This window comes from Chenopodium album, chromosome 19 (assembly GCF_948465745.1).
Source record: "Chenopodium album chromosome 19, dcCheAlbu1.1, whole genome shotgun sequence".
NCBI classification, from domain to species: Eukaryota; Viridiplantae; Streptophyta; class Magnoliopsida; order Caryophyllales; family Amaranthaceae; genus Chenopodium; species Chenopodium album.
In genome coordinates, this window is record NC_137852.1 from 42,376,229 (window position 1) to 42,391,910 (window position 15,682).

General features: G+C 38.7%; 1 protein-coding gene across 2 annotated transcripts; it reads left to right on the plus strand.

Moving 5' to 3' along the window:
* The first annotated feature begins 5,804 nt into the window (after positions 1-5,804).
* LOC145593745 (DExH-box ATP-dependent RNA helicase DExH12-like) lies at positions 5,805-15,352 on the plus strand. 2 transcript variants are annotated; one of them, XM_081650084.1, is made up of 5 exons: positions 5,805-5,974; positions 6,391-9,340; positions 11,005-11,394; positions 11,556-14,838; positions 14,953-15,352. In XM_081650084.1, the coding sequence occupies exons 2-4, from the start codon at positions 6,395-6,397 to the stop codon at positions 14,736-14,738; spliced, it is 6,519 nt and encodes a 2,172-aa protein (XP_081506210.1). In that variant the 5' UTR covers positions 5,805-5,974; positions 6,391-6,394; the 3' UTR covers positions 14,739-14,838; positions 14,953-15,352. The 2 variants fall into 2 exon arrangements, with proteins under 2 accessions (XP_081506210.1, XP_081506211.1); XM_081650085.1 differs by having other exon boundaries at positions 6,395-9,340.
* The last annotated feature ends 330 nt before the right edge of the window (positions 15,353-15,682 follow it).

Genomic DNA, 15,682 nt, shown 5'->3' on the forward strand with positions numbered 1-15,682 from the left:
AAATCAATCTATCTGCAACCCTTGTGAAATTGGGTAGATTACTCACGGTAAAAAATGTACAATGATTCTGTTACAAGTTCTCAAAACAGTAAAGCACTAAAGCGTAGGGATTGTAGGCTGCTTTACTTGGTTTAGTATGAGATTTGATTTGGGTTCACAATTCTATCTTATTTGTTAATTTGGGCCAAAAATAACCAACGTGCTAGTATAACTTGCCATTCTTGGTTCACAATTCGTAAATGGGAGTGAGGCGATTAACACTTTCCAGATTCCTGTGTGTAGCTACATGCCTACATTGCTTTCTGGAGCCTTTGTGCTTGTGTTATCTGTTTCCTTTCTCCTTTTAATTTGTTTTTCCATCTCTGAATATCTAAACCACAACTCTTCCTGCCTTCTCTTTGTTCTTCCCATCATGTATCTTCACACACAACCACAGTGTTCTCTATCTGATACATTTTTGAACTTCTAGCTATAATTCTATCATCATAATTTGCTTGTTTCACCCTTTCAGCTTCAGGTTATCAATTTGGAGGATGTTGGTGTAAGCAAGATGAGAAGGCACACTACATCTGTTGGATTTTTGCAGTGAGTTATTTTGGTTTTTCAGTTTTATTATTTTCTGGTTATAACTGGTAGCTGCTTCGTAAGAACCTCAAACTCATAATTAGAACAACCGACTTGTGGTGTTTCTATTGCTCCTTATCACTTTAGTGAGAGGGGGGGGGGGCTTATGTGCAAATTTTTACACAGGTGATGAAGGGGGATGTTGCACATTTATTGTTATTTCCTCTGTTTACATGGACTTTTACACTATTCACACACTACTTTGAACATCTTAGATCTTGTTTGATTTATCTCAGAATATATTTCATGTTGGATCTTGTTAGATTTGTGTCAATATTCTCTCTTTTTTTTTTTTTGGGTTTTACTAAAAGATTATTAAAGATATTGATGTCCAAATTAATACATTGGCAAGCATAAATTGACAATTTTACAATTTTTATTATTATTTTTTTTATTGTGCATAAAGAATAGCAACTGCCACTTTTGGTAAAGGTTAGCATGTGAGGCATTAATCAGTTTCCCAAAGTTTTTAACCCTTGACTTATTCGTGTGGCGTGCGCGTGCCCTTGCGTGTGTTTGTGTGCGTGATCGTGATCATTTATAAAAAAATTGTGAATATTTTGGCATCTTCTCCTATAAAAACTGACTGTTCTTCTATAGTTCTATTGATTGAATCACTTTCATCTTCTAGTTAAAATTTAATGAAAACTTTTGATGTTGAGGATATGCTGATATATCTCTCACATTATTATGGGTAAGCTGCAAATCTTGGCTTATTGGGTGCTAGAGTTTTGGAGTACGGAGATTTATTTTAGTGAAGATGGATGAGAAGAGAATTGAGGAGAGTTTGCTAGAGAAGATTGTTTAGCAGCTTGGAAGGGAGATAGCCAAGTTGGAGACATGTAATTTGAAGAAAAGTGTGGAAACACATGAGTGGATTGAATAGTATTTCTGATGACTTTCGTAGGACCATGGGAGAATAGAGTGGTTTTGTAAGGTTTTATTGTCTGTTACTCATGTTGAGTATGTTCATTCATTTTGTAGTACTTGAGAATACTTAAATTAAATTAGTTAGATTGCAAGGGGGACTGGGGGAGGGTGTGAAGCAGCCTAAATATAGAGATTAGAATTACACTCTTTAGTGAATCAGGATACAATGCACTGTCAAGGATGAGTGACAACATGATGTCACCTAGATCAAGTAAAAGGGGTCAGTAAAGCTAAGAGCATTTAGAATTTTAGAGGTTGGTTAGTTTCCGTGTTACTTAAGCTTTTAGATAGATTGATTACCCTAATGTGATTAGTGGAACTAAGTCTTGCATATTACTTCCTCTTTTTTTGTATTTTATTTATTTTTACTTGCAACATTTTCCTGTTATAAAAATGTCATATTACTTTAAAACCAAGCTGTTTTTGGTAAGTTTTTATGGTGAAATTACAATATTACCCTTACCTGATCCACTATTAGAATTTTAATAATGAACTCACTACCCAGTTAATTTTTTTTTATCTTATAAAATATTAACCCAATTTCTCATAACACATTATCCCCCTCCCTTCTTCTAAACTACACAAATATTTTTCTCCACCACTACCCCCTTCCCAAAAACCCGAACTACCACCCTCAAACAATAAAACCTTAGCCTCCGCCATCATTCCTCTCCCGTCACTTCTCTAGCTTCCCACTTTAACTTTTCAGCCTTCCCACTTTTCCCTCATCACTCGCCGGCATCCCTCCGCCCAAAGTGATAGTAACAACTAGTATATTGGGTTAATCACGAGGTGCGACGGTTGAAGTAAATACTGAGAGAGTTAATAAAGACCCTTTTACTTGCTCTCTTATGCTCCTTGGTTGTGTGCCATTTCATTTGGTTGCAAGTAATAAAACAGAGGAAGTATTAGCATCCGTCTCTTACCATTTTAAACTTTTTTACCAATAGGCCAGTATACTCCCCTTTAAAGATGGGCATCGTGCCGTGCCATTGCGGGCCGTGCTTGGCCGTGCCGGGGTTGGGCTTGTGCCGTGCCGTGCCAGCTTGGTGGCAGGCCGTGCCGTGTCGTGCCAAGTTTTGGCACACCCTAGCCCACGGCACGGCACGGCCCACGTGCTTTGCGGGCCGTGCCGTGCCGCGGGCCGCCACGGTTTTTTAATTTTTTTTTTATTTTTAAAAATATATATATTATACAAAATCGATATATATATATATTATAAAAATAACGTGCCGGCGGGTCGTGCCAGCGGGCCGTGCCGGCGTGCCAACGATCGTGCCCGTGCCGTGCCATGCCAAATTTCAACATTTGTGTTCACTGCACGGCCCACGGCCCACAAGTGGGCCGCCGTGCCAGTGGTCGTGCCGGGCTCGTGCCGCCCGCGTGCCGGCACGGCCCATGCCCACCTTTACTCCCCTTTCTGTTATTGTAAGATCATTTCCTTGTCCATTATAAAGAACTTAGCAAATTTTTTTGTAGTTTCTCAACTAACATTTTTTTGGTACAATAAGCCTAAAAGGGTTTTACTGCTTCTAAGGTTCAACCGCTCAATACATCAGCATTTTTCCTTCAAAAAGTTTGTAAGTCCAGATTACTTATTGTAATTTGGTGGCATTTGTGTGGTTAGGCTTGAGTTTATTGATTTTTGCTTTGCTTATGACATTGAACATATAGCGAATAAATAACCATCATTGTATATGAAACAGATTAGAAGATCACTATTGTTGTTAAAGAAGGGTTCAAGGCTTCAAGCATTGCATTCAAGACTTATTCTTAAGACTTTCTCCAAGATTTTCTCTTACAAAAATCTTGATTTGTGTTTATTTACAGTGGGAGACATGCTCATTTGCATTAGCTGCTTGCAATTTCTGTAGTTTTCCTAGCCTAGCACTTCCATTAATAGTTTTTGATCTATAATATTACATGTTAAATAATTTAGGGTGCTTTTATTTCAACTTATTTTGACTTGAAATCAAACAACGTAAGTTCAGATTTTGAACAAAATAATTTCCAATAAGTTTAGACATACTCACAAATTCATCAAATAAGTTTAAATAAGCTGAAGAAATGGTTGATTCAATTTCTTTTGATGTTTATGTAACCTACAGTATTCCTATATTATCATTCTTGTTACTCATTGGCCTACTAGCTCAATTGGTTGAGCATTGTGTAAACACACAAAAGATGTGGGTTCAAATCCCACTAGGCCCTCCCGTTTCAGTAAATTGTCTGCATTTGTTGGTTCAAGTCTTGTGTAGAAACAACCCACCTCTGACCAAGTTTACTGGACATTTTATCTTTTGTGCTAAACTTTTATCCCTCTGTTAACTTTTTTTTTTCTTTCTATACTGAACCTGTACAATGTTGCTTGCACTTCAGATTCGGCAAAGGATACTGCCTTATATGTTATGTTCGTATTGTAAGACTTATTCTTAAATAATTTTTTAATGAATGAAATTCTTTTTTAGCCTTGTCTATTTTTTGATTTGCATGCTTGGGTTGAGTAAACATGGTCAGAGGTGGGATGTTTCTCTGTTGGTGCTAGCTTGATGATATTAGTTATGGCTGAGAGTCTGAGACTTGAGAGCTTGGTTGTTGTAAATGAATGTCTCAACTTGTTGGGGGCCTAGAATTATTAGACTTGAGATATAAGGCCAATAAGGGAATAAGGGGTAGATAGATAGGAGATGATTCTGGTTATCCTTTCCGCTTTAGTATGTATTCTATGTATTGCTATGTTTCTGTAACTTATGCATATATGATTTCTTTGTACTAGTTTTTCTCCAGCCTACTAACTCAGTTGCTTAAATTAGCTTGCCAGCTTAATTATTTACAGTTTGCCGTCATTATACCAAAATCAACCTACTAGCTCTTTGGTAGAGCATTTTGCACAAAAGAAGTGGGTTCAAATCTTTCATATAGGCTCTTCTATTACAAGTAATTTTGCAGGTTAAAATTATTGTGTAGACTGCAGAGAATGACATTTGTGTAGAGAATATATATCAGCTTGTTTCCCTGGAGGCTCTGCTTTAGATATCTATTTACAAGTGTTTTAATTGAAAGTAATCCAAGTATTTATATCATGTTATTTAGCATATAGTAAGCAAGCTGTTTGTTGAGTTAATGGTGCTGAAATTGGGTCTTTGGCGCAGGGATCACCGTATCAATAGCAGCTGAGGATAAGAAAAGACCTAAAAGGCTATTCATTTGTTTTATTTATCAATTTTTTGATTAATTAATGTCATTCTTTTATCACGTAGCTATTGTATGGCTAATTTGACTTTTAGAGCAATTTTGACCTATTTATTTGTTACTCATTAGATGGTTTTTTTTTTTTTTTTAATTATTATAAGATGTTGGGTTTATCTTATTGTATATTATTAGAATGAAAAATTTCCCAAATACATCCATTCAAAGTATCCACTTTGCAATTGGAGCCTTAAAATATTATTTGTGAATAGACGCCTATTTTTATTTTTTATACTCTCTTAGAACAAGAGATAAAGTAAGAGCACTAATTTTCGAAAATAGAGGGAATAGTTGAATCTGTAGAACATACATCGTTCAACTAGAGTAAAGTTGAAAAAAAAAAAAAAAAAACAAAAAAACCAGACCTAGCTGGGCCTTAACATCAAATCTCGTGCTAAACTTGCAAAAATTCAGTGGACTAGTCGGGCCAAATGGGCTTTTCAAGGCCAAGTTCGGGTTTTTAACTAAAGAGTGACTTTTGGCTTGTTCAAACCCGCCCTTTTTTCCTAGTTGGGTCGTAATTTAAGTTCAACTAAAGTTACATAACTTGTCATTATTGATCGTCTGCACCTAAAAGTGTCAAAAATCGACCTGATTTGAAATTAACGCGAAAAAAAGAAAAAAAAAATCAACCTTTTAACTTGTACGGACATAATAATCTAGTATTACTCAAATCTAAAATATGTAATACATCAGAGTGAGAGATAGCTCAAGTAGTTAGAGTTTTCCTCTCAATTCTAAGAGATTTTGAGATTGATTTTCACCCGCCCTTGTGGCTCTCCACATAGCCTAAAAAAAAATGTAGTAGTACATCCAAAATCCAACCCTGACTCAATGAACTCGATCCTAACACTTGAATAGAGTCATAGACCATCCGAGTGCACCATCTAATTTGCGATAGCCGATAGGCCCTACTCGAAAACGCTAAGGCCGACTTAATAATATGGGCCAGCATATGGCGGTTTTCGTTAGAACAGAGTATATCATTTATATGCGTGTCTTCTTTTTTCCTCGTTTGTTTTCAATTTTTTTTTTCCCCCTTTTCACTATTTCGTTGCACTTCTCTCGTACTCACTCTAAAGTTCTCCATTGAAGCGGCTTCTAAGCTTTCCACCCTCCATTGAAGCATCTGCTGAGCTTTTTCTCCTCCATTGAAGCATCTGCTTCTTAGGTAAGTTGTGTTTTTCAATAATCTAATATCAATTTCTCAATCTAGGTCTTTTATTTCTATTTTTTTTGTAAGTTCACAATCTAGGGTTTAGTTTCTCATTATAGCAGATTTGATTGTTAGTATTGTCAATTTACGAGCAAATTTGTTGATAGAATAATGCTGTGTGCAATTTATTTTGATTTTCTTAAACAAGAAGATTTTTCTGTGATTTTTCGAGCTTAAATTTGATGAATTGAGTTGAATTTGGTTGCTAATGTGTTGCTGGAATTTGATTATGAACTTTGTATGTTTGGATGAAAGCTTGAGAAATTGAACGAAGAGGGACGGGGTTGCCCTAGGTTTATATAAACCCTAAGAAAAAACTTAAGGAGCATTTTTTTTTTTTTTAATTTTATTTAAAATTTTCTTCTTTGTAGAAAGATGTCGAATCTGGGAGGTGGTGCGGAGGCACACGCACGTTTTAAGCAGTATGAATACAGGGCGAATTCGAGTCTAGTGCTCACGACAGATTCACGGCCGAGGGATACCCATGAGCCTACTGGTGAGCCGGAGTCCTTATATGGTAAAATTGACCCGAAATCATTTGGAGATAGGGTTGCTAAAGGAAAGCCTCCGGAGCTTGAAGAGAAGAAGAAGAAATCTTCAAAAAAGAAGGAAAGGGACCCAAATGCGGAGCCAGGGCCTGCTCGGCAGAGCAAGAAACGCCGTATTCAGGAGGAAAGTGTTCTGAATGTTACTGAAGAAGGGGTTTATCAGCCAAAAACTAAAGAAACTCGGGCTGCTTATGAGGCTATGCTGAGTATTATCCAACAGCAGCTGGGAGGGCTGCCATTTAATATTGTCAGTGGTGCTGCTGATGAGATTTTGGCTGTTTTAAAGAATGATGCTATTAAGTACCCAGAAAAGAAGATGGAGATTGAGAAGTTGCTGACTTCTATGCCTGCTACTGTGTTTGATAGCCTGGTTAATGCTGGGAAGATGATTACTGACTATCAAGAAGGTGGTGATGATGTCCCGACTGCCAATGGGGACGGTCTCGATAACGAAGTGGGTGTTGCGGTGGAGTTTGAGGAGAATGATGATGATGACGATGAGAGCGATTTTGGCTCGGTGCAGGAGGATGAAGAGGATGATGAAGATATTGCTGAAGCAGGTTCAGCTGGGGGTATGCAAATGGGTGGTGGGATTGGTGATGAAGATATGCCTGATGCGGATGAGGGTATGAACCTAAATGTTCAGGACATTGATGCATATTGGCTTCAGAGGAAGATTTCTCAAGCCTATGATCAGCAGATTGATCCACAACAGTGCCAAAATCTTGCTGAAGAGGCTCTAGCGTTACTTGCAGAAGGGGAGGATAGGGAGATTGAGAATACGCTTTTGACTCGCCTTGACTATGATAGGTTCAACCTTGTCAGGTTCCTTGTACGTAATAGGCGGAAGATTGTGTGGTGTACCCGCCTGGCCCGAGCTGAAGATCAAGAGGAGCGGAAAAGGATTGAAGAAGAAATGATGGAATCCAGTGCAGATTTGGCTGCCATCCTGGAGCAGTTGCATGCTACCAGAGCTACTGCCAAGGAGAGGCAGAAGAATCTGGAGAAGAGTATTAGAGAAGAGGCTCGTCGTTTGAAAGATGAGAGTGCTGTCGATGGGGACCGTGGTCGTAGAGGATTGACTGATAGAGATGTCGATAATGGTTGGTTGAATGGGCAGCGGCAGGTGCTTGATTTGGAAAACCTTGCTTTCAACCAGGGTGGTCGTTTCATGGCAAATAAGAAGACTATACTTCCAGATGGCTCTTTTCGTCATCAGGCTAAAGGATATGAGGAAGTTCATATTCCTGCTTTGAAACCCAAGCCACTTGAAAAAGGTGAAGAACTCGTGAAGATATCTGGAATGCCAGATTGGGCACAACCAGCTTTCGAAGGGATGACACAATTGAATAGGGTGCAGAGTAAAGTTTATCAAACTGCACTCTTTTCAGCTGAAAACATTCTTCTTTGTGCTCCGACTGGTGCGGGGAAGACTAATGTTGCTGTCCTCACTATATTGCAGCAGATTGCTTTGAATAGAGCACCAGATGGATCATTTGACCACAACAGTTATAAGATAGTATATGTGGCTCCAATGAAAGCTCTTGTGGCTGAAGTGGTCGGTAACTTGTCAAACCGGTTGAAGCACTATGGTGTGAATGTGAAGGAATTGAGTGGAGATCAGACATTAACCAAGCAACAGATAGATGAAACTCAGATAATTGTTACAACTCCAGAGAAATGGGATATCATAACAAGGAAGTCAGGTGATAGAACATACACTCAGCTTGTCAAACTTCTCATAATTGATGAGATTCATCTGCTCCATGACAACAGAGGCCCTGTGCTGGAAAGTATAGTTGCCAGGACAGTTAGGCAAATTGAAACAACAAAAGATAATATTCGACTAGTTGGGTTATCAGCCACGCTTCCTAACTACGAGGATGTGGCATTATTCTTGAGGGTTGATGTAGAAAAGGGGCTATTTCACTTTGACAACAGCTATAGACCTTGCCCGCTTGCACAACAATATATTGGAATCAATGTGAAGAAGCCACTACAGAGATTCCAGTTGATGAATGACATTTGCTATGATAAGGTGATGGCTGTGGCTGGAAAGCATCAAGTTCTTGTTTTTGTTCACTCAAGAAAAGAGACTGCTAAGACTGCCCGTGCGATAAGGGATACAGCCTTGGCAAAGGACACCCTTGGTAAATTTTTGAAAGAGGATAGTGCGAGTCGTGAGATTCTTCATGCACATACTGATTTAGTTAGAAGTAATGACCTCAAGGATCTTCTACCTTACGGCTTTGCAATTCATAATGCTGGGATGAATAGGGCTGATCGCCAGCTTGTTGAAGATTTGTTTGCTGATGGTCACGTGCAAGTCCTAGTTTCTACGGCTACCCTTGCTTGGGGTGTCAATTTACCTGCACACACAGTGATTATAAAGGGAACCCAGATTTATAATCCTGAAAAGGGAGCTTGGACAGAATTGAGTCCTCTAGATGTAATGCAGATGCTTGGTCGTGCAGGTAGACCACAGTATGATACATATGGAGAGGGAATAATCATCACTGGCCATACTGAATTGCAATTCTATCTTTCTTTGATGAATCAACAGCTTCCTATTGAAAGTCAGTTTATTTCAAGGTTGGCTGATCAGTTGAATGCTGAAATTGTTCTTGGTACTGTACAAAATGCTCGAGAAGCCCTCAATTGGATAGGTTACACCTACCTTTACATTCGGATGTTACGTAATCCTACACTTTATGGCTTAGCTCCTGATGTGCTCGACAGGGACCTTACACTGGAAGAGAGAAGAGCTGACCTGGTAAGCCTTTATTCTTAAACATCACTGCTCTTCATTCCTGTTCCCTTGATTTCTGTAAATTATTGCACTCCTGATACCTTTATCTATGCTGATAGAATAGTATTTTTCAACTAGTATGGTGTGAAATCTTAAATGTATAGGATTTTGTAGATTTCATTTTTCTTTATTTTCTCTGTTTGTGGTTCAGAATGCTTGGTTAAAGTTTGAATATGTGTCCACTAACATTCTTGTGATCTGGATATTTGAAAATCAACCAAACCCTCTGCTCTGTATGTATTTAATTTCAGTAGGTTGTTGATTGAAAGGTGTCAAATTATGTGAAGGTTAGAATTGTGTCAATGAACTTTGTAGTGCTTTTAAAAGTTGGTCAAACCCCTTTTTCTGTATGTTTTCAGATCCTTCTGTAGGCTGTTTATTGAAGGAATATATTTGATGTTTAATGATTATTTTGAAAGGGGGTGAGTGTTGGCAGCAGTGGGGGGAGTTGGGAAGATAGAACTGAAAACTTTCCTGATGCTTTAAACAATCTTCAATGTTTAAATTTCTCTGGTCGTAGCTGAATAGTTGAATTTGTATTTTGGCACATTGGTATCAAACTGGTTTTTTTAACACTACTCCTACATATATCTTTGTTGGTAAATATACCTCTACATCTATGAGTCGTGAGAAGCACCATCAAGACTGTTCAATTTGGCAGCAAATCCACAGCAACTACTTGTATTGGCTATTGAACCAAACACATTCAATTGTTTGATGAATACCGCTTATCAAGTTTATTTAAGGGCCATAATGAATATTTTGAGTGAAGCAGAATTAAAAGTCAACTTAATTAGTCCTCGGTTTTAAAGTGTATTTGGCAACTTTAGTTTTGTTGTATGTACTAGCACATCAACTATTTGATGGTGTAAGTAGTTTGTGCTGGTGAGCACATCTATACTTATATATTAAAAAGCGTTCCTAAAACAGAATATGTGCCACGTGTCACCCTTTTAACCTCTATAAACATGCCATTGCATCAATATATGCCACATGTCATGTATTTAAACAGTATTAATATGCCATGTCACCTCCACAACAAGAATGAGATTTGACATTTAAAAAATGCTTACACCATGACTTGAACTTGAGACCAATAAGTACTACGAGACAAGTCTTACCACCTTAGCTAACCATATATTGTGTGAAATTATCCAACAAAATTATAGTTAACTTGGATAAGATGATTAGTCGTTAATTGTACTATTTGTTACATATCATAGGATAATTTAACAACTTATATTAAATTTTGTTACAAATATTGAATATGGTTCTCCTAATACAAATCTTTATTCAAATATTTCATTTTGAAGATAATTATCAATACATTAAGCAAAAATAATCAAATGTTAATTACAAACTAGCAACTCGGGGCATCGCCCGAGCCACACACTAGTTTGTTATTAGCTGTTGCTTTTATTTTTTTTCATGATGCTGTTCAGAAGATGGTGGGTGTGGTTTCTTCAAGAACTCCCAGGAGGCTACCTTTTATTAGGAAAGAACTTTCTATTGGAGTATTTAAACATTGATGAGTGCCGTTTACTGTTTTCATTAATGATTTTGATGTTATTATGCGTTCCAAAGCCTTTTATAGCTATTGACCTAAAGTCATTTTGTTAATTTTTCAGATCCATTCAGCAGCAACTGTTTTGGACAAGAATAACTTGATTAAATATGATCGGAAAAGTGGTTACTTCCAGGTCACTGACTTGGGAAGGATTGCCAGTTTTTATTACATTACACATGGCACAATATCCACTTACAATGAGCACTTAAAACCGACTATGGGTGACATTGAGCTTTGTCGGTTGTTCTCCCTCAGTGAGGAATTCAAATACGTTACAGTGAGGCAAGATGAGAAGGTTGAACTGGCCAAGCTTTTGGAACGTGTTCCGATTCCCATTAAAGAGAGCTTGGAAGAGCCCAGCGCTAAGATTAATGTTTTACTTCAAGCATATATCTCACAGTTGAAGCTTGAAGGCTTGTCTCTAACTTCAGACATGGTTTATATAACGCAGGTATTCTGCTTTTTCTCTTTTCTTTTTTTTTTTTTTTTTTTTTTTTGAAACATGCTGCTTTTTCTCATAAGTGAACAATATTTTAATGTTTGTACTCTAGATGTGCTTCTTTGCTTACTTTTTTTTTTTTTTTTTTTTCTTCTTTTTGAAAATTAATGTAGAGTGCAGCACGTCTTATGAGAGCTCTTTTTGAGATAGTTTTGAAAAGAGGATGGGCTCAGTTGGCAGAGAAGGCGCTAAATTTGTGCAAAATGGTTCAGAAGAGGATGTGGAGCGTACAGACACCACTCCGTCAGTTTACTGGAATACCTAGCGAAGTTTTGATGAAGTTGGAGAAGAAGGAACTGGCTTGGGATAGGTATTATGACCTTTCCTCTCAAGAACTGGGAGAGCTCATAAGACAACAAAAGATGGGAAGGACTCTTCACAAGTTCATTCACCAGTTTCCAAAGCTTAACCTTGCTGCACATGTGCAGCCAATTACCCGCTCTGTTTTAGGAGTGGAACTGACAATCACACCTGATTTCATGTGGGAAGACAAGATTCATGGATATGTGGAGCCTTTTTGGGTTATTGTGGAGGATAATGATGGTGAATACATTCTTCATCATGAATACTTCATGCTGAAGAAGCAATATATTGATGAGGACCATACCCTAAATTTCACTGTGCCTATATCTGAGCCTCTGCCCCCACAATATTTCATTCATGTTGTTTCTGATAGATGGTTGGGATCACAGTCTGTTTTGCCTGTTTCTTTTAGACATCTTATTTTGCCTGAGAAATATCCTCCCCCAACAGAATTGTTGGACTTGCAACCACTGCCTGTGACTGCATTGAGAAACCCGTCATATGAAGCCCTTTATCCAGAATTTAGGCACTTCAACCCTGTCCAGACTCAGGTTTTCACAGTTCTGTACAATGCAGATGACAATGTATTGGTTGCTGCGCCAACTGGTAGTGGAAAGACAATATGTGCTGAGTTTGCTATCTTGCGGAACCACCAAAAAGGTCCTGACAGCACCATGCGTGTTGTCTATATAGCACCTATTGAAGCTCTGGCCAAGGAGCGTTACCGTGATTGGGAAAGGAAATTCGGAAAAGGACTTGGTTTGCGAGTCGTTGAACTTATGGGAGAGACAGCAACTGACTTGAAGTTACTTGAGAAAGGGCAGATAATTATAAGTACTCCTGAAAAATGGGATGCTTTATCTCGACGCTGGAAACAAAGAAAGTTTGTTCAGCAAGTCAGCCTATTCATCATTGATGAGCTCCATCTTATTGGTGGTCAAGGCGGTCCTGTGTTGGAAGTGATTGTCTCAAGGATGAGATACATAGCAAGTCAAGTGGAGAACAAGATTCGCATTGTTGCTTTATCAACCTCTCTTGCTAATGCTAAGGACCTTGGTGAGTGGATAGGTGCTTCTTCACATGGTCTTTTCAACTTTCCACCAGGGGTTCGTCCTGTACCTCTTGAGATTCACATTCAGGGAGTAGATATTGCTAATTTTGAGGCAAGAATGCAAGCTATGACCAAGCCAACCTACACAGCTATATCTGTCCATGCTAAGAATGGGAAACCTGCTATTGTATATGTTCCAACTCGGAAGCATGCTTCACTCACTGCAGTTGACCTTGTAACATATGCTAGTGCTGACAGCGGAGAGAAGCCAATATTTTTGCTGCATTCATTGGAGGAGTTGCAGCCTTTTACTGATAAAATTAAGGATCCAAATCTGAAGACCACTCTTGGCTATGGTGTGGGCTTTTTGCATGAAGGATTAGTTAGCACTGATAAGGAGATTGTATCACAGTTATTTGAAGCTGGATGGATCCAAGTTTGTGTTATGACCAGTTCAATATGCTGGGGAATGCCTTTGTTGGCTCACTTAGTGGTGGTCATGGGAACTCAGTACTATGATGGGAGAGAGAATGCTCATACAGACTATCCAGTCACTGATCTGCTGCAGATGATGGGTCATGCTAGTCGGCCTTTGTTGGATAAGTCTGGGAAGTGTGTTATCCTCTGCCATGCTCCACGGAAGGAATATTATAAAAAGTTCTTATATGAAGCATTCCCTGTAGAAAGTCATTTGCACCACTACCTTCATGACAATCTGAATGCAGAAATTGTGGTCGGAGTAATCGAGAATAAGCAAGATGCTGTGGATTATCTCACATGGACATTTATGTACAGAAGGCTTGCTCAGAATCCTAATTACTACAATCTTCAGGGTGTGAGCCATAGGCATTTATCAGATTACCTCTCAGAACTTGTGGAGAACACTTTGAGTGATCTGGAAGCAAGTAAATGTGTTGCTATTGAAGATGATATGGATCTCTCTCCTCTGAATCTGGGCATGATAGCATCATATTACTACATCAGCTACACCACAATCGAGCGTTTTAGTTCCTCGTTGACATCTAAAACAAAGCTGAAGGGTCTCCTTGAGATTTTGGCTTCAGCTTCAGAGTATTCGCAACTGCCAGTACGTCCGGGGGAGGATGACTTGATTCGCAAGATGATACATCACCAAAGATTCTCTTTTGAGAATCCAAAGTACACAGATCCACATGTAAAAGCAAATGCTTTGCTGCAAGCCCACTTTTCTAGGCATCCAGTTGGTGGTAACTTGGCTGCTGACCAGCGTGAAGTGCTCCTTTCAGCTAGTAGATTGCTTCAGGCTATGGTTGATGTTATTTCCAGCAATGGTTGGCTAAATCTTGCTCTTCTTGCTATGGAAGTAAGCCAGATGGTGACTCAGGGTATGTGGGAGCGAGATTCCATGCTATTGCAGCTTCCACATTTCACCAAGGAGTTGGCCAAGAGATGTCAAGAGAACCCAGGGAAGTCTATTGAGACTGTGTTTGACCTGGTGGAAATGGAGGATGATGAGAGGCGGGAGCTTCTACAGATGTCTGACTCACAGCTGCTGGATATTGCCCGTTTCTGTAATCGTTTCCCCAACATTGATATGACTTATGAGGTGGTTGATAGTGACAGCATCGGTGCTGGTGAAGATGTCACAATGCTGGTTACCCTTGAACGAGATCTTGAAGGGAGGTCAGAAGTGGGACCTGTTGATGCTCTTAGATATCCCAAAGCTAAAGAAGAAGGTTGGTGGTTGGTGGTGGGTGACACAAAGACTAACCAACTGCTAGCTATTAAGAGGGTCGCTTTACAACGGAAATCAAAAGTCAAGCTTGATTTCGTTGCACCTCCTGAAGTTGGGAAGAAGACTTACACTTTGTATTACATGTGTGATTCTTACTTGGGATGTGATCAGGAGTACAACTTTACCATTGATGTCAAAGAGGCAGGAGCAGCTGAAGATGACAGTTGAAAGGAATGATGCGATTCCCTTAAATGGATGCTTGACCAGCAATGCAGACTGATCCTGTTAATATTAGGATAGCCTGCTTCATGTTTAGAACCACTACTAAGTATGTCTCTTTTTGCATATTTGTCTGCTTTCAAAGATTATGTTTATATTATTACTGTCTGAAGTATGCTTTTGCTCATGGATTTGTCTTGGAAATTTCTGGTTGTATTTTCAGGGGATTTGTCTCTGTTGCTGCATTTTAAGTTTAAGATGCAGCTGCTGTTGGCTGTTGTTGGCTGTTGCCGTTATTGCTGGCTTAATAGGTGCATTCGAATTCTAAGATCTGGCTGTGCTCAAAAGCTTGGCATTTTGCCAGTGGATGTGTTTGGGGTTTGTTATGTGGCCATAGAATATAACAAAAATGCTGCTGTATTTTTGCCTCTCCAAAACTTGGTAACACTACTTTTTTGTTCTTTTGCTTTCTTTGTTTTTCTGTTTTATTTTTCCTAATCTCTACATATATATGTTATCTGGGTGAGTTAGAAATATGCACCCTAAAGTTATACAGATTATACTCGTATGTGGTTTCTGCTTTGCCTCTCAGTCATGTTGAAAGAAAATTTAGGTGTTTTGTCTCCAGCATTAACTAGAGAGCTGATATGTTGCTTTAACTAGAGAGCTTCATACTTTATGGTCCATCAGGAGCTACCCCTGCTTGATTTTCGATAAAGTGAAATTGCCAAATGACCACCATGGCTTTGAAGATTATCATACTGAGGTTATAAGTAGGCGATCTATTAAGATGAAATTTTATCAAAGTCAAAAACCACGTAAAGAGGTTTCAAACATGACAAATTTATTCCCCCATAATAAAGGATGAGCATAGCCCGCGATCCTTGCAATTGGAACGTAAGCATATTGCAATTTATCAAGTACAATTGAATCATGTGAAAGTGTAATTTATA